The 26,617-nt window shown below is 35.9% G+C and overlaps 1 protein-coding gene across 1 annotated transcript; it reads left to right on the top strand.

Annotated features, from left to right (window-relative positions):
• Window positions 1-405: 405 nt before the first annotated feature.
• LOC113068817 (gamma-aminobutyric acid receptor subunit alpha-5-like) lies at window positions 406-26,406 on the top strand. Its single transcript, XM_026241676.1, has 9 exons — window positions 406-561; window positions 764-888; window positions 2,042-2,109; window positions 2,383-2,603; window positions 8,267-8,349; window positions 14,936-15,079; window positions 17,844-17,996; window positions 20,695-20,906; window positions 24,416-26,406. The coding sequence occupies exons 1-9, from the start codon at window positions 479-481 to the stop codon at window positions 24,707-24,709; spliced, it is 1,383 nt and encodes a 460-aa protein (XP_026097461.1). The 5' UTR covers window positions 406-478; the 3' UTR covers window positions 24,710-26,406.
• The last annotated feature ends 211 nt before the right edge of the window (window positions 26,407-26,617 follow it).

Here is a 26,617-nt window from a genome sequence, read left to right as displayed (position 1 = left end):
ATAAATGTTCGACAAGTTTATACGCAGAGGCTGTTAAAACTGAATTACTGCTGCTGCAAACTCAGCGCTCCTACAGCTTTTACAAACGATCACGTTGAAGGAAATGTTGTAAACTGGCTTTTATGGGACATGCACACAACAGAGAACGGATTCTTGACATTGCAAATAACAAAATAAATAAATAATTACTTTAAATAGCAAATAATTAAATAACATTACATTGAAAAATAAATAAAATAAGCATTGTGACTGCATCAATAAAAATTACAATGAAAAAGTATTTGGTTAAGACAATTGCTTAATTGCTTGATGATTTTTTTTTAAGTTTAGCCTACTGATCATCCTATTTTATGCTTTTTGTATGCATCACAAAACTTTGTCATAATGTGTGTAATTAATGTGCATAATTCAGTTTCCTGGAGAATGGCCAGATTATCATAGCGCTGGATTGAACTCCCTATGCTGGACTTTTGCAGGCATGGGATATGGACCACATTGCAGCGCTAAAATGAGAAGTCTGTGGGTCGGTGTTTTGTTCATGACTTTCACCTGTCACCTGAGGTAGATTGCACATGTAACTTTATTTTTCTTATATATTTTTAGTTCATTGCAGGAGTCAATAAATGTTAAATATCATATATCTATAATTAATTCATACTGATTCAAATTTCGAGACCACTTTATATCATTGTGGATATGTTTGAAAGGAGAATGAGAGTTAATACTTGTAATTATTAATTGTCTTTGTGGTATTGTGCATCAGCCTTTCCCAGACTACTACAGGGATTCCTAAAGAGTCAGAGCTCAATGATAACATCACAGTTTTCACACGAATACTGGATGGATTGCTGGATGGCTACGATAACAGACTGCGACCTGGGCTTGGAGGTAAACTGCCTAGATACCATTTTGTTCTCTAAAACATGATCTGTAGCAAAGTCGTGCTGTAGTGAAAATAGTTTTTTCTTTGGATATTAATGGCATTTATGTCTGGCATTGACCTCTGTGAGTTAATCTTAAAAGTTGTGTTCAGATAAAGGAGGATTTTTTTTAACAGAGAGAACGCCTGCACATTCCATCGTGACAGCAGCATGAAGGACTTTCATTAAAAAGAGAGAGAGAGATGCTGCTTCTATTCAGTCCACTAACTGGAAGGAAAAGTACACAGAAAAGAATAAAAAATCTGTGTTTTTATACAGCAGATGTTTGCACCAAGCAGAAGTGATTGGAATTGCCTGGTCCACTGTGAAAATCAAACGGCCACTATTTCCAGGCACTCTCAATTACAGTATTCTTGCTAGAGACAGAGGTAGAGAGAGAGGGGGGGAGAGAGGGATATGAATGTGGCTGCTGACCTTGAGAAAGCTATCGTTCTTTTCCAAAGGTGCAGGTTCATTGTTCTCAGAGGTCGAAAGCATGGCAGAAAAAGAGAATAAACACAGGCTGCTCTGTTTCCATGTGAGAGAGTTCAAGGGAGCACATCTCATTACTAGCAGCAGCAACGTGATGTCAGTTGACAAATGATGGCATTGAACTTGATTTAGTGCCTTTAGAAGGGAAGTGCAATCAGGCGGATGAAATTAATTGCTTTTCATTTTAAAAATGAATGCAACTAAATAATATGGCTGAATCAAAGCATACTTCAGTTAAAAAATTATATTTACACAAAATATATATACTTGTATATACAGTATAATGGAAATCCAGCATATATAAATGTATTAAATTTTTAAGTTTTAGTTTTTTTTATATAAATCTATAGTTTTTATTTCTGTTTTAGTTCAGTTAAACTAAAGTAAAATGAAAAAGTTACCGTGGCACCTAGTTGAAATATATATATTTTTATTATTATTATATTTTATTTGAGTTAATGTTGATTTTATTTTAAGTAATGTACAAGTTTTGTTAATGGTTTTAATTTTTTACGTTTCAGTTTTAGTTCACTATAATAATTATATCTATGTATTTATGTATCTATGTATGCAATGACCAAAATTAACTTGATCTAAAAAAAAAATGCAGTTTCTTTTTGATTTTACAGAGAAAGTGACAGAAATAAAAACCAACATCTTTGTGACTAGCTTTGGACCAGTGTCAGATACTGAGATGGTAAGTATTTCAACCATATCCTTGTTCATGAAGAAAACACCATTCATTAACCTCTACAAATTCCTATCTTAGATATCTCTTCATCTTCATTAAATCCTGACTCCATTATTGACATTACTTTGTCTCTACAACATTCAGTTATATTCTGCATGCAGTATCTTAGGCAGGTCACAGTACGACCTGATGAATGATACTATTTTTTATTTTTATATTCAGTCATGTGGTCCTGCCTTCAGGTACACACTTATGACACTAACATTTTTCTTTCAACAGGAATACACCATTGATGTGTTTTTCCGTCAAAGCTGGAAGGATGAACGTTTGTGTTTCAAGGGGCCGATGGAGATGCTACCTCTGAATAACCTGCTGGCCAGTAATATTTGGGACACCAGACACCTTTTTCCTAATGGCAAAAAATCCATTGCTCACAACATGACAACGCCCAACAAGCTTTTGAGACTGAAGGATGATGGGACATTGCTGTACACCATGAGGTACCAGTTTAAGCCACAACGCTTATATAAGCTATAATGATTTGAGTAGTTATGGGTAGTACAGTGGTAGTACAGTTACACATTTGACCTTCATCTCATTTATGCCCTCCTCACCCCTGATTTGCACTGTTGAACCCTCTGCCATGTGACAGAAGTGTTAAGCACACTTGAATTCACCATCTCATGTTCCACATCGTAAAATCTCAGTGAAAATGTTCAGTTTGCCCCTGCTAAAGCTAAGATTTCTCTTAACACATTTATTTCCGAAGCTGTCTATTCAGCATTATTTTTGACTTAATATGTAAGTGAACTACAAATTTCTATTAGCCTAATTTGAAAATATCTATCAATCTAGAAAGGGGATTTAAGTGACTTTGAACATGGAATGGTTGTTGGTGCCAGACGGCTGGTCTGAGTATTTCTAAAAAACTGCTGATCTACTAGCATTTTTACACACAGCCATCTCTAGGTTTTACAGAGAAAATTGAAATTGAAAATATCCAATGAACGGCAGTTGTGAGGATTAAAATGCCTTGTTGATGTCAGAGTTCGAAGGAAAATGGGCAGACTGGTTAGAGATGATAGAAAGGCAACAGTAACTCAAATAACTACTCGTTACTACCAAGGTATGCTGAAAGCACAACATGTTGAACCTTGAAGCTGATAGGTTACAGAAACAGAAGACCACACCGGATGCTGCTCCTGTCAGCTAAGAACAGGAAACGGAGGCTACAATTCGCACAGGCACACAAAAATTGGACAATAGAAGATTGGAAAAACGTTGGCTGGTCTGATGAGTCTCGATTTCTGCTGCAACGTTCAGATGGTAGGGTCACGAAAAACATATGAAAGTATGGATCCACCCTGCCTTGTCTCAAATGTTCAGACTGGTGGGGGTGGTGTAATGGTGTGAAGGTCATTTTTATTGGCACATTTTGGGCCCCTTAGTACCAATTGAGTATCGTTTAAACACCACAGCCTACCTGAGTATTGCTGCTGACCATATCCATCCCTTTATGACTACAGTGTGCCCATCTATCTATCTATCTATCTATCTATCTATCTATCTATCTATCTATCTATCTATCTATCTATCTATCTATCTATCTATCTATCTATCTATCTATCTATCTATCTAATCTCTTTCTCTCTGTCTGTCTGTCTCTGTTCATCTGTCTTAATCTGTCTTTCTGTCTGCTTGCCCTGCCAATATTTTCACAAGCCCCAACACAAAATATTACAAATTAATATATTTTTTTTCTATTTGTTTAATTTATTTTGTACAATTATTTAAATGTAATTTGAAAAATAATGGCATGCATGGCAAAATGTTACTGATTATTTTGTAACTTTAAGTCCATTATTGCTGATGCTGCCAAGACCAATCTAATCAAGACTAATGTGTATTTTTTCCAAAGAAAAAATCATTTTATCTGCCTAGATAATTTTACCTACACTCTAAAAAAATGCTGGATTAAATACAATCCAGTGCTATGTGAAATATGGAAAAACCCAGCAATTGTTTGTTTTTTTGACCCAGCCTTTTTTAGAGTGTAGGTTTTTAAGTTTTTTATTTATTTATTTATTTTTTACTTTGAGCAGTGTACTGAGGTTCCAGAGGCAAATTCATTTTTTTTGACACTCCATGTATTCATTTATTCAGAAAATATACCTGCAGCATCTAGTGTATTTTAGTTTCTCTTTGTGCCTTGGACCAATCATCCAAGGGTGTTCCAACCTAAGGCTGTTCCAGAGAAAAAGCAAGAGGGGGTGAGACAAAGCAAGAGATAGAAACAAAGGAAGAAGAGAAAGCAGAAGAGGGCATGTGGCTGTATGTTTTATGCCCCTGTTGTTGAGTTGTTCTTCACAGACTGTCTGCTCCATTACTCGCAGTATCAGGGCAGAGGGAGAGAACAAGCACGCACACACTTACAATCACACACAAACAGTTTTTGCTCGCCATGCTATCATCAGCAACAATCTACTGCCAAGCACTGAACACTGCTGTGTTAGTGCTGTATAAAAGCAGCTATTGTTGCTCTCAAATGGCATCAATACGAAATCTTCTCTGTAGTAGAATCTGCTTGAGTAAGTGCTGAATTTTGTAAAGTGTTTAGATTATGATTGTTTATGTATTAGTTGTTTTTATTCTCCCAGGGTAACAGTTAAGATGATCCATTATATAATAAGTTATTCATTTTTATTAACTAAAATGTAAATGCAAAGAGGGATTTGGCGAGTTTTCCATATAGGTAACAATTAGATTTCTTGTAGTGGGGCTAAAGCAATATAAAATAGATGAAAAACATGGTTCATTTCATTTACATGAAACACATTCCTTTCTTATTTGTGGAGCATCACTGTTTTTTTTTTATTGTCTGTTTTGTACATTGAATAATTTTGCAATATGCATTTGGTCTTACAATTGCTAAAGCCTTATATAGAGCTGCTTTTTTAGATCATAGATTGACCGAGATCATCAATCAAACATTAATGACTCTGAGAGGAAATGACTCATTTAGAAATCAATGGTGGAGCTATTGTAGCTTGCCTACAATAAACTCTGTCCAGTGTTGCATTCCCTAACAGTGCAAACCATTAAAAGGGCCTTTTACCACTCATCAATGCACACATAGTTTCCAGAAAAGTGATCAGCAGTAAGGTTTTTTATTTTTCCTGCTGAGATGGAAAGGAGCACCTTAGCTGCCATGAAAAAGCAGGGCAAAACAGTTTCACCACCCACATTCTAAAAGTGGAATGCAGTCTACAGGCTTTTATTAGAGTTAAAAAGGAGGTTATGAGACCGAACAAAAGGGAGATGATCTAGAAACTGTCAAATCTTCTGAAGGATCTGCCATGTTCTTAGCTTGAGCCCGATGTTGAGACAAATGGTGTAGTAGGAAAACATACATTGTAAAAAATGCAAATATAAAGTAAAAACATTTTAAAACAGATCCATAAATTATAAACTACTAACAAAAAAAGTTTTTTATTTTCCTGCTTTCCATTTCCAAATAATAACTAAAAAAATACAGCTAACACAATAAAAACATTATAATGATAAAAAACATGATTTATGAAAATTAATAAAAACTGGGTCTGTTTTTGGTAATAAACTCTTCATGTACAATCTGAAAGGTAGACAGTTCTAATAGTAAAAAGCATAATCTATTACAATATGACAGCCAAAAGAAGGAAAGAAAGTAATAAGTTATGAGCTATAATGGGCTATAACAGACCAAATAAAGCTCACAGTCAGGATAAAGCTCTGAGAGCTCATGATTTGTCAAGGCCCCAGTGCCACATCATTTCGTCTCCACATCCAGCAATGCTGACCTTAGCACTAACTGTGTTCAGGAAGTACACAGTGAGTTTTTCACCTCCCATATGGCTGGTTTTGATGAAGTTGTGTGAGCTGGTCGAATGGAGGTTGAGTTTAGAGGACAGTACTTCATTTTTCCAATACAGCAATTCATCATGGAGCTGTCAGAGATGAAGGCCCTGCTCTGATTAAGTGAAGGAACAGCGCCTCACGTGTCCCGCCCCATTAATTACATTCTCACAGGATTTCCAGTCAGAAATACAACCATGGGCCCTTCAACCCCGGTCTCATCCTCAGATGCTGATGATGGAGGTTTTAAGCAGTTTTAGTAGAATGGCAATATCAAACCCTTCATTACACTGCCAGCTGAGGGTCATAGCTGACGTCTTATTGCATTGCTTACACCAAATCCTTGAAATAGGCTCCACCCAGGATGTTAAGGGGAAGGGCGTAATGGCAAGATGGTGGCATAATTTAGCAGCCATCCTGTAGCCATTATGGTAATGCTAGCGATGATCAGCCTTGATCTCATAAAATTGCTTTACTAAATGGCTTTGCTGGTGACTTTTGGTTAAGGAGCAGATTTTGAACATTGATTTAAATAAACTTAATGCAACCTGGCATTGTTAATCTAATGGACGTACTTTGTTGAAACAGGAAGTGCCCAAAACCTTTTGGCTGTTTAACAGAGCAACAATAATAATGTGATGCTACTTCCATTTCATATTTCTAATTTCATGTTAGATCACTTATATACTCTATAACATCCAGCAATCAATTCAGTTGCACTTTCTCAAAAAGAATGAATTGATGTTGTACTGTTGCAAAGTCCATCTCCGTCACATTTAATGTGTCTGTTTAGCTTCAGAACTTTATTATTATTTTTTTTTTTTTTTACAAAATCATACGGTAATAGAATTAAAAAGCTGTGTTTCATAAGTGGTCCACTAGAGGGGGCTACATGATAGCAGATTTAGCCACTGCAGAGCCTTGCGGTGTTCTCAAGGGGGATTTAAAGTTGTAAGTTTTAACTTTTAACATAAAGGCAACTATATGTTTTTATGTTTCATTTTGGAAAGTCATAGAACCACTATGAGATCACTGTGTTGACTTCTGCTTCTGAGAACCCGCAGAAAAAAAAGAGACGAAAAGCAACAAATATAATGAGCAATAAAAAACAAACAACATAATTGTATGTAGTTTTAGTTTATCAAATTTAATTATTTTTTTTGAAATCGAATCAGTCTTCACTAGTGTGGTAGAACTATATGTAGTCCCTAGTGAATAACAATGTTGAAATGTATTTGAAAAGAAAAAAAAAAAACATTTATTTCGTGCTAAGTATATTAAAAATTAATTTTCATACTTGCTTAATTGTGCTTAATACAAAATACCCTTCAATTGTAACTGGTATAAGTCTGGTAAGTTTAAACAGCTCATTTTGTACTTAATGCACTTCAATTTAAAGTGCTGAAGACCTACTCAAGAGATAGTGAAGTATATTTGATTGATAAAGTGGAACTATAGCAATTCAGGTACACTTTAAATATCCAGCATTTAAAGACTGATATTACACAGAGGTCATACAATCCTTACTGGCAGTAATATTAAAACATATTTTAGGCATAATATTAAGAAATGTGCATTTTGCAATAAATAAATACTCCAAATACAGTGGAATTATAAATAATTAAAAGTATACTTAGTATTTAATAAATTATAGCATAGGTGTTTTTTTTTTTTTTTTGCTGGGGTGACATGGCACAGTAACATTATTATTCTTTCTTGTAGTCCTCAAATACTCCAATGGGTGGCGATGTCAGTTCAAAATAAATTTTGATATCCTATTGTATGCAGCTTTAGCGTTTTAAAATGCATTGGTATCAAACATAAGTGAAAACCGAATATTGAATAGGAAATGGTGTTTTTATGCATGTGTTTGTAATGCTGGTGTGTGTGTGTGTGTGTGTGTGTGTGTGTGTGTGTAGTTGCTTCTAAGCAAATCCAGAATAAGCAGTGCTTTACTTCACCGATTTGGCAGCATTCCTACATCTGGCACACGAGGGCACCCTTGTTCTATAAATACATCTAAGAGCACTCAACACGACAGCTCAGTCTTCCTATTAATATACACAAGCTATTCAAGCCTAGCTACATTGAGAGGATTTTCAATAAGACATTGAACACTGACTGAATTAGCTACAAACAGCTACTCACTGTTCCTGTGTGACTGTCACTAAGCTGATGATGGCTGAAGATATTTATACTAAAAACTGATCTTTGAAACTGACTCAGATGTGCTGATCTAGATTTAATCATATTTTAATTTTTCTCTCTGCAGATTGACCATATCAGCGGAGTGTCCCATGCAGTTGGAGGATTTCCCTATGGATACTCATGCCTGCCCACTCAAATTTGGCAGCTGTAAGTCCATAATGTTTTATTCTGAATGAAGAACAATTCCTTTGCAACTGCCTAAAAACTCATTGTAATGTATGTTTTATGGCTATTTTAAAATCATTTTAAAATAGCAGATTCCAAGAAATCATAAAATAATCCCTCTGATAAAATATAGTCACTACTCAAAATGCAAGATTACATCCATCTTATTCAGTAAAAGTGTTTGAATAGAATCTCACATAGATGAACTAGATGCAAGTAGAACATTGCAGAATTTACCACACACACACACACATGCACATGCACACACACACAGACACACACACACATTGCCTTAGCATAGCATGTATTCACTTATGAAATGTTAGCAGAGCAAAGATAGGAATAGGAGCAACATTGTGTATATTTTATAGGAAATTCCCGCTGCAGGAGGTGATGAGAAATTCATCTTTCTTATATTATGTACCAAGCACCTCTTTGCCTTCATCTTAATTTCTCTCTGTATTTGTTCTCAATACATGTTTGTGTACTTTTTATCAAATTATTGAGTAAATCTGTGCTAACTTGGCCTATTTTAGTCCGCTTGACGGACTGGTGTTTAAGGTATATCTGAACACATACTGAGTCCAGTTTAGTCTGATTATCATGTGGCATCCTGTCCAAGAGCAGGATTAAGATTATCACCTGGTGCTATCAGAAAGAAGGGTGACTTGAGGACTGGATTAGAAGGTGTCCTGCCATCCCTCCCATGCTCACGTACGCACTGCCCACACACAAAATAAAGGCTTTTTGGTGCTAAGAAGCCAGGAATGACCTGAGATGGGCTCAGCTTTCTTTGATGTTCAGAGCATTACAGGATAGGGCTGTACATGGAGAGCCTTTGGGTTGGGATAAAGCAGAAACCATGACAGATAGCGCTTAGGAAAGGTGCCACTGATGTGTCATGATTGTGCATATCTGAATAGTTGATTGTATTTTTAAAGCTGCATAGTAAAATCCCTCATGACCTGAAGTTCATTCAGTAGATTCATAAAACGACGCATTGTCCTTACGCTCTCCATGGGTACGTCAAGATTTAATAAATAACTAAAAAATATCGGCCAGCATAAGGTGATGTTTAATCTAATCTGGCTCGTGACCTAAAATGAGTCTGATGCAGCGCTTTTGGGAATCTCATAGGCTTCCCAATGTGATTGGATGGATTGTTAAATTAGAACATCAGCGTAGTTAGAAGTACAAAATAAAAACTAATCATTCTAAAAGTCAAATTGTACGAGCCTGCCTGGTTTGACCTGAATCCAAATTGATGTTTGCAGAGAATCTTTGAGACTAATATTAAACCAGACATGCTGCATCAATTTAAGACACTCCACTGTCTAAAAAAAAAAAAAAAGTATAACAATAACAAGGCTTATTATTATTATTTTTTAACCACTGTTTCTTGTTTTGTTTATATTGTCTTGTTGTACTTTATGGACAATGGCGTATCCAATATTTATAGTACTTAATAGTACTTAACTTACTTTTCATTGATCTGATCATATACCATCTCTTTTATTATAGAAGCAAGAACTACCTAACCCAGATTGAATATGTAATGAAGACTGAGCATGACTTTCACAAATGAACAGTACGGTGTTAATAAACATGAACTATTGCGCACAGAAATGACTGGATTCTATTATTTAGCTATTTTGTTTAATTAGTAATTTCTCAGCATCTCTTGGGTCTTTTAATTTTACATTCTACTGAAGATTTAAAACACCCTCTGAGCTACCTCAAATGTCACAAATGGTATTAATTATTCATTATCAGGTGGTCATTTAAAATGTAGCTTTCGTTAGGACTCATACTTAGGAACGTTATGGCAAACTCAGAGTTCACAGACCTGGTTAATACAATTTCCTCTGCGTGAGTTACTATACAGGCAGCAGAGAATTAGTGATTTAACTTGTAAATCGCACAATAAATGTGTTTACTTGAAGTATTGTGCTCTGTTATGTAAAGGGTTATATAAATTCTGTCTGCACCAGCAGCTTTTGTTTGGCTGGTTGGATAACAGTGACAGACGCCTGGTTTTAACCGTCATCTCAATCAAAATGCCTTAGAAAGGCAATGGCGTTCATGTAAACAATAAAAGTTGTGAAGCTGATGTGTGCGTTCTGTTAATGCAGAGCCGTTTGTTAAGGAACATTCTGCTCTTGAAAGACACAGACAATCATTCTCACAGTTAATCTTAACAGACACAATGTACATCTTCGGCTAAGCACATTGAGTGAATCAGGTACAAAGGCATTCATTTCACGGTTAATGTAAAGTCAGCTGGTCATTATCACAGAATGGTCTCTGATGTGAAGCTTAGGGTCTTGTATCACCCTGTGAGGGTTTATTTTACGGTAAAGATAGACTGACTGTACAGTACATTATCCCACTTATTGCATGGCTGGACATTAAATATTGATTTTGAGTTGAAATGATTTTATTATATGAGAAGAGAGAGACTGTGGAGTGTCTTGGAGCTCCAAACTCTATATATGACTGTACATTAACCCAGTTATTACATGGTTTGACAAATTAATAGAGATGAAAATTTTGGTTATCATTGAAACTATTATATTAGTTTAGATGTAGAGACTGTTGAGTGAAAATCTCTGCAGGTTTTCTAAACAATGGGTCATTTATACAGCTATTATTCAGAAATATAATGCATAAATAACAACAAAAATAGAAAGTTGCAATTTTCTTTCATTACACATTCTTAAGTCTTTGTCTTTTTTTGACATCTACTTTCTGTCATGTCCATTATGGTTTATTTGATGACGTTAGTGCAAGTATAGTGTATATTTAGCGCTCCCCATACTGCAGTACAGCCTTCAGGTTCGTGCCAGCAGATTCACCTCAGAAGATTATATAGACAAAAGATTACTGAGGGATGATTCAACCTTGTAAAGGTTCCCAATGGTGAATCATATTTTTGTTCCGATTAATCCAATATATCTATTCCCAGAGAGTGTTGAGAGAGAAATCAGATAAGGCATAGGTCAGCAATGGAGGATATACCGTATGAGGTAGGTCTACAAAAAAATGTGATGAGATACAGGTATAGGCTTATTTAAAAGCTAGGAAGTAAACCGACACTAAACAAATATGCATACTCATTCAAAATATGTCTAAACACACACACACACACGCACACACACACACACACACACACAAGAACAGCATTTCAACAACCAAGCCTTACAATCACAAACATGTCTTGAAGCTTTAAGAAAACTGTCTGTGTTTGTTTCTCAACCTGCTGAGCTAATGGCTAAAGATGTCACTAGCTTGTGTGTATAGAGTATCAGGGTCACCTTAGGGCAACCAAGCCTCATAATCCGTGTAAAGAAAGACAGGCTTTGAGGAGGTGAGGGGGGTGTTTGTAAAAAAGGATGGAGTGTTATTTTTTATTTTATTTTTTTTATTTGTATATTTTTATATTACTTATGCTGCCATATTTTCCCATCTTGTTTATTAGTAAATGATTGAGAAAGAGTTTTTTATTTATTTGTTATTTGTTTTTGTTTTTTGTTTTTTTGTGGAATTGCCTATATCAGTGCTTCAAGCCAGTAGAAAATTATCTTTGATGTAATTATGATTTTGAATTTCAACATTTTAAATGAAAAGACGATCATTTTTATAATTGAATTTTGATTAATTTACTCTTGTAATTTTTGCAGATTGTCACAATTTGGGAATGAATTGTTGCTTTAACTTGCTTCATTCACATTGTTCGAATTGATTGATTGAAATTCTGAAAGGCATTCAATATTGCATTAAACCAAGAGGGGATGCTAAATGAGATTCACAAACAAAATGAAAACTCTGACATTGATTGATCAGCCTGGAAAATAAGCTGTAAAAACTAACATTCCTAACCACAAATAAGCACACATGCTGGTTTCACTATATTAATGAGGGCATCTCATCAAATGAAGGCTGCTTTGTGGGTGTTTGATGTTTCACTCTATTTGTGAGGACATTTCCCAAAACTTGCTCCTCTCGATTATAGCCAAACCTGTATATGCACGCACACATTCTGTCAAGTCATATCCACACTGAACGATTTCATTTTACTGGAAAGTGTTTCAGTCGTGTGTGAGTAAGAAGGTTATTCTACAGGCTATTCTCTCTTTGTGCTGTGGTGACCCTCTCGTAATGAAGAACTACATTTGTTTCCCTCAAGTCTCAACCCTTGACCTATGAGAAATATGTTGTCCTCTGTAAGCTAGACCTTGTCACTTCCTTTGGTTTATCAAATGCTGTTTGCTTAATGTCTACAGACATCAGTATGTCAAAAAAGTAAGAATAACATCTCCCAGAGTGCTCTAGGTATAATGTAAACATACAAAATCTTCTGTAGCTTTATTATTGTACCATGATTTATATCATCACTACCACTATATACTTTAGTTTACTTTCATTCAATCCATAGTAGGCTTGACAAAGTGTATAATTTTACATTTGAACTTAAATGAGTTCAGAGCTTATTTGGATCATCTGATGTCCACTAAATTCAATCCAATTAGATCCACTTGCAATCACCATATATATTTAGCAGCAACCCTGTCTTCACACTCATTAGTTAGGGTTAGTTGTTGGCTCCTGAACTTGCACTGAGCTTCAAACACTATCCTAGGAGAACTGGTATATATCTCATAAAAAATAGTTTCATGTTTTCTTTGAGTATCTTAAATAGTCTGAAATATCACACACAGTCAGTAAAGGTTCATGCCATAAATCCACAATAATGATGACAGCAGTAATGTGCTCTGTTCATGTGGGTAAGAAAGGGATATAACACAGAATACAAATCAACTTAGATATCGTTGACTTTTTAATGCTTAGCAAAATGTAGGAAATAACACTATAGCCACATGCAAAAAAAAAAAAAAAAAAAAAAAAAAACCTACAACAGAGATTAGAGAGATTAAATCCTTTCTATAAAAAACCGTGGCCTGATTCATGGAACTCACAGCATTTTTGTGTAAATTGTATTTAAACCCATTGGTGTGTAAATCTACCTATTGATCTGAATGCACAAAATGTGAATTCTGTGCATGTTTCTTGAATAAAACCCACTGTTTCTAGAATTGGAAACATACTGTACATTTGTCCCAAAAGTTTTGCATAACAAAGTGTTGTATAAAATGTTCTAGTTACAAATATTTAACTACAGGACTTGCTAGCATTTTGAGCTAACTACGTATGCTATCTGTCCCAACAATCAGTATTAGATTTACAATCTTGGCTGGTACCCTATAGAGTCTTAACAGGTAATGTGTGGGCTTGTCCTCAAGTGGACTGTCCATTCTAAGAAGTGTCTATAAAAATCGCCTAGAAGCTACTTGCCTATGATGCCTTACATAATACATTATATTATTACAGTATTTCAACATGCAAAAGCCTTTTCTGCAACCATCCAAGGAAATCTGGCACGTTTTTTTTTTTTAGTAAAAGCACAACATTATCTATAGGGGTACACAACACCAGAATGAGAGCTTTCACCATGAACTGTGTTTCAGTGCTTCAGTGCTTTTAATGATTTAGAGGAGCATCTGGTTATGAGTATGTTAGTTATGACTTCAGAAGTCAGAAGATTTGTAGCTATATCAATAGCAAGTTTGATTTTGCTAGTCAGGGAAAGAGTAGAGGAGTGGGGGTGGTGAGACTGACAATTTGTGAAGTGCAAATTAGTTTCTGCTAGGGGTATCTAAGGGTACGTGCGTCTGTGTGTGTAGATTGTTGGCAGAATAATCCCTCAGTCTAGATGGTCAAAGTCAATCTTAATTGTGATGGAGAGAGAGTGGCAAGATTAATGTTTTGCTTCAAGATTGAAAGTCACAATGGTGGGAGGGGGGTGAAAGGGAAAAAATGGAGTGTTAAGAAACTCTGTAAAGCTGCAGCTATTTTATGTGAAACTTGCATCTACCGAAAATGTAGTTTCACGATTTGTTGAATGTGAGTTGATTACAGTCTGTAAATGAAAATACATACAATAAAAATACAGTAAATTGTTAAAAAAAAATGTAATTGTGGATCAGTGTATTAGAGGATTTTTTTTGAGCTTTTTTTAGAGCTTTTTTTGCAGGACAGCTATAGGCTACATTTCTTTTTTAACATGTGCAAAGACATGCCATTTTATTGAAGTGTTCCTCTAGTTGTCTTCAACTGAGGTGCAGGAAAATCTCTTTTTTTTGACCCCAATCGTCTGATCCTATTTTTCAACACAGGTGCAGATGATTACATTTATTACCAAGCTATACACTCGGCAGAGTCAGAAAAACATGCTCCCTGTTGATAAAGGTAGCTGATATATAATGATTGACAGCTGTAGACACCACACATCCTAAATCTGAGAAATGAAAGTTACTTGCATGACGATCGTAATCCAATCAACTGACAATGACTGTACAAGCAAGAGTGGGTAACACTTATGCAACCTTATTCAAAGATGGGACTGAACAGATTAAATTTAATTTGAACTAATCTTCCAGGTAAACGCAGTGTCTGGTTAATAATCATTATCATTGCATAATAAGTGTAAACTACTCTGTGTTTTTTTCAGATGCCTACCCTATCTCAGAAGTGGTGTATAAGTGGACTAAAGGCCCTGGCATGTCCGTGGTAGTGGCAGAGGAAGGGTCACGTCTTAACCAATACCATCTGATCGGCCACACTGTCGGTACTGAAGATATCAGCACAAGCAGAGGTAAATAACTTTCTCTGATCTTATCCAATTATCTGCAGTGCCAAGATCTGTGATTCTGCTTTAGCTTTATAGTCAGGACCTTGATCCGAAACATTTTGTAGTAACACAATGCCCATTCTTGCTAGTATATCATACATTTTCTTTCATCTGGCCTTCTAACCTGTTACATCTCATGCATTATTTCTAGGAACATGATCTTGTTGCATCACACCATTTGAGTTTCATTTTCCTACACCGTCTGATGTTGTCTCTCTTAAATAAAGTGATAGCCCTTCTGTGCTTATTGCTTTTTCAAATCAAGCTGGATGGCAAATGAGTGATGAGGATTTCAGTACACCTCCCACTCACGGCCAGCTGTCTCTAGGACCAGCGAGAGTACAGGAAGAGATGAAGATGAGAGAGAGGGAGGGGAGAAAACAACACTTATCCTGGGCCATTGGATCTGGAGGGTTAATCCTTGTGCTTCCCCATCAGTTGTGCTTTTACCATGTGACATCGGTCAGCCACCATTGGCTCAAGCTGGCAAGAGACACATGGGAGACGAGTAAGGGGGAGAAGGGGGCCTAGGCGGCATCTGCCTAATTCGGTTATGTAAAGATGACTGGTAATACACTCATATCATTTCTGCCTCTAGCTTTGTAATCATATGCGGGGGGTGGGGTTGGGGGGCTTCCCCTTGTTCCGTCTTTATGGATGTACATATATGGATAACCGTGCTGAGCTGGTGGACACTCATATTCAATAAGACATTATCATGCTCTGATCATGAGCTAGGCAGACACTATCAACTATGCCAACCACGTCATGTTTTAAACCCTTCTGAGCCATATCTCTTTCTCACTGCCAATGATTTACACATCAAAGTTGGCCAGCTGTCATCAAGTGGCCAGAAACACTTTTAGAAACCATCTCTGAGGCCACAGTGTTCCTTTCTGGCAGGACTTTATAACCTGTCTTCCCCCGTCTTCCGATTTTTGCCCTGTCTGACTTGCAGGACAAAGGTCAGCTGGTCATTACTGCTGCTAATCTGAGGTGCAAACCTCTTTACAAAGTTAAAAATAGATCCACCAGGACTTCATTTCATGAGCGCAGGGCTATTAGCTCAAACCCAGCGGAGAAGAAAGAAAGAATGAAAGAAAGGGAAAAAAAGACCTTCTAGAGTCTGCCAAACAGAGGGTAAAATTATCTCTAGTGGAAATGTCAACATTCAATCACTTGGCCCACACTGTAAAGACGTCCAGATAACCTGTCACCTTTTATTAATAAGAACTCCCATCCAGAAAATAGCATCTACCCTTCCCAGCTGTTTCAAATTGATTTAGAAGCTGCCCCTTTCTCAGGTGCTCATCCGTTCCTGCCGACGTTCAACACCGTGTTATTTTTCTTTGAGTGTAAAAAAAACAGACCACTCACCAGTTGACCTGCATGGCAGCGTTGTTCTCTGCTATGAATGGGAGCTCTCCATAAACACTCCAAAAGCTTAGAAGTAAAATCCACCACAGTCGCATGTTTGTACCTCTCAAAAGAGTCCCACCCCACAGGGCACATCCAAGGTGGAATATATGAAATGGGGCACTGCCAGTTGTGCTTTCTTCCCGGTCATTGAAATAAAGGGGCAAGCCAGACAAAGGGGATGCAACGAGCCCCTCATGACGAGGACATCTTTGCCCCCAGGGCCCTCACGACGTTCAAACTTTTCCTTGACTTCCAAGACTCAACAGCTTGTCGTCCTCTTCATTTGATCCACTTGATCTGTCCCTTCTGATCTAGACTAGATTTTATGCTATTGCTCTGTTTTTACCACCTTGTTGTTTCCTCACTTTCTCTCTGCAAGCCGTGAAAGAGTATATCCTAAATGCGGATGGCCTGGCCTGACAGAATGGATGGAACTATTGAAAGAGCGAGTGACAGAAGAGTGTGTGCGTGTGTGTGTGTGTGTGTGAGAGAGAGAGAGAGAGAGAGAGAGAGAGAGAAGCCTGCTGGATGCAGATTGTGACAAGGGATTAGTGGGACACAAAAATCCGATTTTGCCAGGAGAAAGCAGCAGTCATCAGTGGATTTTCTATAGTTTATCAGACTGTGTGGCTCAAAAGGATTTTTTTAAAGCTTCAAATTCAATCTTCGCTTGGTTAACAGGATATATAATGTTTTTTTTCATTCTGTATTCTCTTTTCTATTTCAGTTAATGATTTACCTCACCATGTTCCAGTGCACAACGTGACAGCTCTTAAATGCACCATAAATGTCACTTTAGTTTAGATGATTAATAAATATGTTCCATTCTGATGATTTATGCCATTTTTGTACCTATAAAATAATTGATGTTGTACTCTTTTACTAAAACATACTGTAGCCAGACATTATGATAACTGTCCACTATTTGGTGCTAATGAGACCACAAACTAGGAAGTCAAAGTGTTTCCCTTTACTCTGAAAGAATACTTACAGCACTTTTGGAAAATTCCATAAGTACGTCATTTCCCATTTGTTTTGATTTGCCTCATATAATTATGTCTCTATCTTCTGTTGACTTGTTTCTCACCATCTCTCTCTCTCTCTCTCTCTCTCTCTCTCTCTCTCTCTTTCTCATTTTCTCTTTAAACCTCTCAGCTGGTTTGCACTTATCCCCTCAAGAGTTTAATCACACTCTATCCCTCCCTCTCTTAGTCCCTTTGTTTCTTCTGTTACTTATTTTTCCATCACTGTTTTCTATTCTCACCCTCTCTCATTTCATTCTTCTTCTGTTTCGTTGTTCCCCCTGCAGGTCAATACACGGTCATGATGGCCCATTTCTACCTGAAGAGGAAGATTGGTTACTTTGTGATTCAGACCTACATGCCCTGCTTCATGACTGTCATTCTGTCCCAAGTCTCATTCTGGCTCAACCGTGAGTCTGTCCCTGCCAGGACCGTCTTTGGTTAGTACTTCCTTTTTTCCCATGGTATGCACACACAAAAAAAAGCACTATTTTTAATAAATTTACTTGTAGTAAGGCCCTTTTATCCCCTACTGGATAATAGCTGTATAGCACTTAAATCAATTAATGAATTAATAGAAAAGTTAAGAAAATGCTAATGCTAAAAGATTTCTGGAGTTATAGATTCCTTAAACTATATTGTTTAAGTAACTTAGTTTTATTTATAAAATTTTATAACATGTGTTATTACTTTTAATCATTATTTTTATATTCTTAAGTTATAAAATTTAGATTAGTTTTCATTTTGATTTCAAATTAATTTTGTAATTTTAGTACTACAATTTTCAGTTAGTCTTTTATCACATTTTTTCTTTTCTTTTATATATGGCGAAATGTTAAGGTTAAAAAAAGGGCAATGATCATTTTTTTTTTCAACAGATATTTTCAAAGCTTTCCATTTACTCTCATTATGAAAATAACTTTATTGTTTGTTTAACGAGCAAGTTTTTTGGTCAAAACTATAAACAAACAAAAAAATAATTATAAAATAAATAAATATCTTGATGTTGATTCCAAACAAAAGGAAATTGAAAAAAGCATTGGCTGTAGGCCAAAATAAGAAGAAAAATATCGGCATATCGGATATCTGGAAAAATCCAGTATTGTTCATCCCTACATTTAACAAAACAATTTCAATAGTTTTAGTTAGAAAAAAAAAATCCTGCTTGCACCTTTAAAATCTTATCAGGTATTTACCCCTCCAGTCCTGTTTGAAAGTAAAAAAAAAATTAATTATTATATTCAGTTTTCACTCACCTAGCATATATAGATTCTCATCTGTTGACCCTTTCATTCTATCACTTAATGTTTTGCTCTGTACATCGATAATTCTCATCAAAGTGGAAATCAGAATTAACTGATGCAATCAGAAGGAACGAAGTGCTAATCTACTCGGATGACTAATTTTGAATTCACACCGCCGTTCTTATTCAATTCTGGGGCCTTGCATTGTATCTTGGCAATAATCAGCAAAGCGAGCAGACCGTCCACAAGGAATATGTGCCCACGCAAACAACATGTCTCTTACTGGCCAACAAAGGATACATCAAAAACATAATGCTTTCTCACACACATTAATATACAAATATCCACGAACAGAGGCTCAAAGACCCACTCGCTGATATCGCTCATGTGACAGTGTTGTATTTGCATAGCCTCAGGCTGAGAAATCCCACAGCCGTATGCCTGAGGGACTGAAGTACCATAGCTATTTATGTCTAAAAGTCTCTGTGACCGCTGCCTGGGGCAATCTGCAGATCTCCCTCTGACAGGGACAGCACACCTCCGCTCCTCAGACACTTACCGAGAACTATTCTCTGATGCTTTGAAGAATTATAATGTTACTGTCATTCTAAGGGCATGTGTGTGTGTATATATATATATATATATATATATATATATATATATATATAATATATATATATATATATATATATATATATATATATATATATATATATATATATATATATATATATATATATATATATATATACATTTATATCTGAACTGCAGTGCTGCTGTGTTTGACCTTTCATTGCTACCTTTTATATATACTTTTTCTTTGATAAAAAGTAGACTACATTTCTGGGAATGAAATGATCTTAATGTCAGTATTCCCAGCTGGTATGCTTTGTTTTGCTGTTAAGATGAGTTTATGATTCATGAAGCAATATTTTATTCATGCACAGTATTTTAAATATTACAAGAATTATGTTGAATGAAAGACAAAATTTCCCTGCTCACTGATGTCGGCATTCACAAAATAACTCTGCTTCTACTGAAACTGAATTTGTTTTGATGGATTACTGTGATTGTTTTCAGCACATAAATCATGTTATATTATAACCATTATATGCCTGTATATTTTGTAGAAGAAATGTGGTGTAACTCTTAAGAAATGTATTTACTTAATAAAGCATGTTGTTTAATTTATGGCGTTTTATAAAGATATAAACAGTAAGGATTTAGACTGTAATGTCTATTATTTTTCATTTACACTGCCTGTCAAAAGTTTGGATATATTATTTGCAATATTTAGGATTATGATTTTAATGTTTCTGAAAGAAGTATCTTACGCTCACAAAGGCTGCATCTATTTAATCAAAATTAATTTTTGAATATTATAATTTACAATAACTGTGTACAATAATATTCCTTTGATGGCAAAGGAATATTAAAAAATATTAAAAGCTGGATTTCCAACATCTATTACTTCAGTTTTCAGTGTCTTTCAGGTTTGTTGAAACATTTATTTAGATTCTTTGATCAATAGAAAGGTAAAAAAAATAAGAAAATAAAAAAACAGCATTTATTCAAAATAGAAAACGTTTGTAACATTATCAATGTCTTTAATGTCACTTGTGATAATTTAAATGTGTTCATGCGGAATGAAAGAACTGACTAGAGGAATTTCTGCTGAAAATTCAGCTGAATAGGTTAAAATATAAAGTTATTTTAAATTGTAAGAATATTTTATAATATTACTGTTTTTACTGTATTTTTATCAAATAAATGCAGCCTTGGTGAGCACAAGAGACTTTATTTTTCAAAAATCTGAATTATTCAAAATTTCTGATCAGCTTTGGAGATAACTTATTTTATAATATCCTAAATCTGTGTGTTTGGTCCTCCACAGGTGTGACCACAGTGTTGACCATGACCACCCTCAGCATCAGCGCCCGCAGCTCTCTACCCAAAGTAGCATATGCCACTGCAATGGATTGGTTCATCGCTGTTTGCTATGCCTTTGTGTTCTCTGCGCTTATTGAGTTTGCCACAGTCAACTACTTCACCAAACGCAGCTGGGCTTGGGATGGAAAGAAGGCCTTGGAGGCTCAGCAGCCTAAAGTAAGTTAGTATGTTTTCACGTGTTCCTGCATATATGCTGTTCAACTCTCTTAAAACCTCAGAACGAGTCTTTGTTGAGTGCAGTTGCATAAACATGACAGTTCAGTTATTTTTGACGCGAATGTTTCAATACATTAAGGTTATATAATATGCTTTTTCTAATTGTTTTGAGACACTTGAACAGCTTGAGAGCGCTCAGTCACAACATTTCAGATGGTGACACTAACTCAAATGTCAACTGCTTTATTAGATGAGTCGTATTTGTGTTAGCTGCTGATGGATGTCACATTTTGAAATTCTACAGGATGAATATTTAGCCTTTACCCAGAATGCCCTTCAGACCTGACACTTCATTGAGATTTCTGAGAGCTGCTTGTTTGATGTACATGTAAATGCCAGGTTTCTCCTTATGCAAGATCTATTTTCACCCAGGTGGTAATATTTCATTTGCGGTGGACAAACGGAATTCAAAGAGCAGTCAGTGCACCAGTTGAGGCAGTTACATATACTGTATATATATATAATGTCCCTGTTACACTTAATGTTGCCACATTTTCCTGGTTAAATAAATATTACATAAAAACAGAGAACAAATATAATTCTAGTTTGTATTTTTTTTTTTTTTTACATTTTATTTAATATTTTTAATGCTAATTATACATTTAATAGTGTTTTTAATTTTTTTTCCAAAATAAAGACTAAAGGCAGTAACAATTTGAAAGATATTTTGGAAACTATTTACTATAAAGTTTAATTAGTTAATATTAGATAACTACTTTAGTTAAAATGAGCTAAGAATAAGCAATAACCTACTTCTACAGCATTTATTAATCTTAGTTCATATTAATTTCAACATTTGCTAATGCACTATTAAAATCAAAAGTTGTGTTTGTTAACATTAGTTTATGCACTGTGAACTAACATGAACTAACAATGAACAACTCTATTTGTATTAACTAATGTAAACAAAGATGAATAAATACTCTAATAAATGTTCATTGTTTGTTCAAGTTAGTTAACACATCAAATGACACATTATTGTAAAATGTTACCAATATTTTTTATTTATTTGTTAACTGATTTTCAGCTGTTCTTTTTAATAGTAAATTTATTTTTGAGTCATCATCATAAAAGCCCTGTAAACACTGGCAGAGACACAAAGATGTATCTTTCATCAGGCTGAATGCTCCAAACTAATTCAGTCATCACGTTTTCAGACTATTTCAAGTTTTATTTTGACATGACACAAAGTAGTGGTTTCTGAGTAGGAGAACTGTTTACTTACTTTATAATTAGTCAATAATAATAATGCCATAATTTTCTTCATTCAGGCAGAGAGCTTGCATGAGAACAAGAGGCGGGATTTATCTCATGAACCAATAACATTCAATCATAACCGATCATATCCAGTTATAGCGTGATGGAGACAGTTCCTCCTCTCATATGACTTTCTCCCATTCATTCTCGATTACAACCCAGAAAATTCACCACATGCTAAGGGGTCTCTGTTGTAAGTCTATGGACTCAAGGGAGGTAACTTTACCTGCGGGTGTCGCTGTTTGACAGTGTTACTTTATAAAAACAAATGAGTTTTATACTTTTAATGCTATACAGTATAATATTTGTGATTTATGTTTGTAATATTGATTCTTTTGTCATCCAAATTTTTGAGGAGACATTGCCTCCTCGGAGGGAACGCCCCTGCAGTGCACATGTCACTGTGCTGAGTTTGTTCGTAAAGGCTCTGCAGTCAGACCTCTGAAGGTCAGATCTGGACCTCCAGCACAGCTTTCTTAAATGTCACCCTCTCTTGTTTTTTTTATCAAACACCAACTTATTCCTCCTCCCCTGCAGAGGTGTTTTTCTAAAACCCTGAGCCCCTGATGTGGTGCCCTTCTTTAAGAAAGAGAAGGAATTGATGTATACAAAATATTGTTCATTACTGGCATGACTGTATATATGTACACAGACACACACACACACACACACTTATATTCAAAAGTTTGAGGTTGGTAAAAAAACATTTTTTTTTAAATGTTTTTGAAAGGTGTCTCTTTTGGTCACCAACAAAATCCAGTAAAAACAGTAATATTTTGAAAATTTGTATAATTTCAAAATACGATTTCTATTGCAATATACTTTAAAATGTAATTTATTCCTGTGATGCAAAGCTTTCATCAGCCTTTAGAGTTCAGTGCCACGTGATCTTTTATAAATTCAAGTTCTACATAAAAATTATAATATTTCAGAATTCTTTAAAAAGTAGAAAGTTAAAAAAAAAAAATGTGTGTGTGTGTGTGTGTGTGTGTGTCTGAATTCTTTACAGCAATTACGCAATTACTCAGTTATAATCATTCTTTTCAATGATCATAAAATCTGTGATTTCAGGAACTCCAACTCTATTTTGTTCCAAATAAGATCTTCCCAGTTATTGTGAATCGTATCAAATGGTTCAAGACTAATTTGCAAATGACCCATCACTATTTCTCACATGAACTTGACTTAAATTTGGGTGTGTCTCACTCCTTTTTTATGACTGAAGACATGTAATACAGCACACAGACTTGAATGGACTTTTTAATTGAAGCGTTTGCACCCCCTTTTAGACCTGAAAACTCTATACTTTTAATCAAAGATGAATTGTGGAAAGATTGGGTGGCTAGAAGCAGCTCAGAACCTTTTGTCCACCACCCACACAAGGTAACCTCTGCCCACCTAAAAGTACTTGAACATAAAAGCAAAACAGCAGGAGGGGAAGTCGTGCCCTAATAGTTAGGGCTTTGGACTCTTACTCCAAAGGTTGTGAGTTCGAGTCTTGGACCGGCAGGATTTGTCGGTGGTGGGAATGAGTTTAAAGTGCTCTCTCCACCTTCAATACCACAACTGAGGTGCCCTTTAGCAAGACACTGCACCCCCAACTGTTTCCTGGGTGCTGCAGCATAAATGGCTGCCGGGTGTGTTAACTGCTGTCTGTTTGCACTTTGGATGGGTTAAATGCAGAGCATGAATTCCGAGTATGGGTCACCATACTTGGCTGCATGTCACGTCATTAGGATTTTAGAGTTATAACTGCTGCGTATTCTCTTTTCTATCTAAAGTACTTATACTGAAAGCATTATAACTTTTATAGATGAACAAGATGAGCAAGAAGATGTGTAACTGATAAATTAAATGATATTTCACTTGAAAAAAAGTGCCTCAAAGTCACTTGCACGTACCCTTGAGTGAGTCAAGTTCAATCCACTCTTGTCTTAACCGCAGTCTCGATCGCTCCATTATTATACTGTCACCTTATTAATTAATCTCTTCTGTTGGCACTGTTTAATGTTCAGACTCAGATCTCTGTTAACCATGACTGTATTTCACCTTTAATTAGAAGGTTACGCCCTTCAAACTGGTTCATTATCTGGGCTTTCTCTGAGCAGGTAGTTGGCAACTTTGTTCTTACATTGACAACCTTATTTAAAATCTCCTGACTATAACAATGTCTTCACCTTTCTCATCCACAGAAAAAAGACCCACTGGCACTCACCAAAAAGCCCAACAATGCCTGTTCTTCTGGAGTTAACTTCACCCCTAACGTCACGAAGGATGCTGCTATCTCAACAATCTCCAACAGCACCACTGTCCAGTTGAAAAGCGCTGAGACCAAGCCTGCAATGGACCCCAAAAAGACCTACAACAGCGTCAGCAAAATTGACAAGATGTCCCGGATTGTGTTCCCTGTGCTCTTTGGGACTTTCAACTTGGTCTACTGGGCCACATACCTCAACAGGGAACCGGTTATTAAAGGAGCCGTTTAGCCACCGCAAAATCCTCAACACCACCACAACTTTCCATGCACATTCTCTTTTTCTTCTCCACTTCAGTATTCAACGGCAAGCTGACCCTGCAAAAAACGATGTCGAGCACTTATTTACAGCAACTCTCACTTCGCTAATCTAAAGAGGAGTGCTCCTGCTGAAGTTTCCTCCTCATATCATAAATTGCATGATAGATTCAAAGCTCTATGGGAATATAATTGCCATATCTTCCTTGAATTCCTACTTTATATTTCCCTGGTTTCCACTGGTTATTGCATTCATCTTTCAATGAATTGAGTGCCACAAAAGCTACCATTTCAGTCATGGAGTTTCCAAGGGATGTGAACAAAAATCAATGCATTTGGCATCAACATTTATCACAGTATAAAAAATAAAAAAAAAGATTTTATGAAAAGAAGTACAGCAAGGCCAAATGCTATGCAAAAAAAAACATTTTCTACTATGTTGCAATGGGTAATTGCTTATAAAGAAACTCTTGCTTTGTATTTATGGACTTGAAGCTTCTCTTCTTTGTTTAATAGCTTTAGCATCAATGGTATGAGGCAGACAGATGCCTTGCTAAAAATGTTGCCTTCAGAGGGATTTCTTCATTCGAGTGTTCGGGAATGCCCTTCAATTACTGATTTCCCTTTCTTTTGTCATTTTTTTCTAAGCTTTTTTGAAGTAGCTAAATAGAATTGTGCACCTTAGGCAGCTTTTCACACTTTAGACCAAGATATCCTGCAAGGTGAACAAGGTCGGGTTGCAGCTAAGACTCAGATCATTTGTACATAGCTTGTGTATGCTTTGCTTTTAATGTAGATGCGGCTTAACATTAGTGAGGAAGAGCTGTAAATGGTTCTGATACGCTACTCTGATGTGCAGCCAAAGCGACATGAATGATGGCTAAAAAAACTGATTGTATTGTGATATATTGTAGGCTTTGACAGAATGTGGCATTTCTTTACAGCCAATAGTTTCTGGCTTGGCTTTTCATGCTGTCAGCCGTTATCTTACTTTTCGCTGTGTTGTAAATTGGTCAGTGGGTTTTGAGGTTGGAACGAGTCAGCAAATGCCTTAAATGTTGACACCTAGTGATATTTTCTTTGCTCTACCATGTAGACTAATGTGAAATGATCAGGTAAAAAGGTCTGGGAAAAAAAAGAAAGAAACATTTACATTGAATAACTCATACATTTTTCAGATCCTAAAAGAGAGAGAAAGAAGGTCAGGTATAGGGCAGAAAGGAGCAACCTGCTGTTGTCAAGCATGTTAAAATGGATCTTGTTGAAACTGAAATGTCACACCATAATGCAATCTCTGGCCTTCAACTGAAACGCATGGCTGCTTATTTGGGGAATGAAATGGAGAAGCGAACAATGACCTTGTTAGTGCAAAAGTGAAAGATTCAGGTTTTATCCTGTAATCATTCTATTCTGAACTTGTTAAATAAAAGTGACATGGCACAAAGAACTTAGTGACCCCTCGGATGATGTGTAGCTCATTAAGAGGCCAACTACGAGAGCCATTAAGCTCCTCTGTACGCCACTCAGGCCTAAAGGAGAATGAATCATTAAAAGAGTTCAGTGAGTCAGTAATGTGCCCTTTTACAAAAATGGATGTTTCCAGAAATGTACAGATGTTTCTCAAAGCATACAAGTATGAAGCAATAAATTCTGCCTGATATGTTTCTTGACCAACTTCTGTGATCACTTCCTTTTTGAGTTGCTCAAAATATGTATCTTAATTGCAAATCTTTACAACTAACCTGACCTAGAATGTGAAAGCCAGTCGAATTTGATCAACGGCCAGGAACAATGATCAACAAAGACTTTATTTACATTTAAAACAATTTTTGCTTTGGTTAATGCTGGACCATGTGCCATATTGCAGGGGTTTTATATTTAT

The sequence above is a fragment of the Carassius auratus genome, unplaced genomic scaffold (genome assembly GCF_003368295.1).
Source record: "Carassius auratus strain Wakin unplaced genomic scaffold, ASM336829v1 scaf_tig00000178, whole genome shotgun sequence".
Lineage (NCBI taxonomy): Eukaryota > Metazoa > Chordata > Actinopteri > Cypriniformes > Cyprinidae > Carassius > Carassius auratus.
This window is presented reverse-complemented; position numbering and strand designations above follow the sequence as displayed.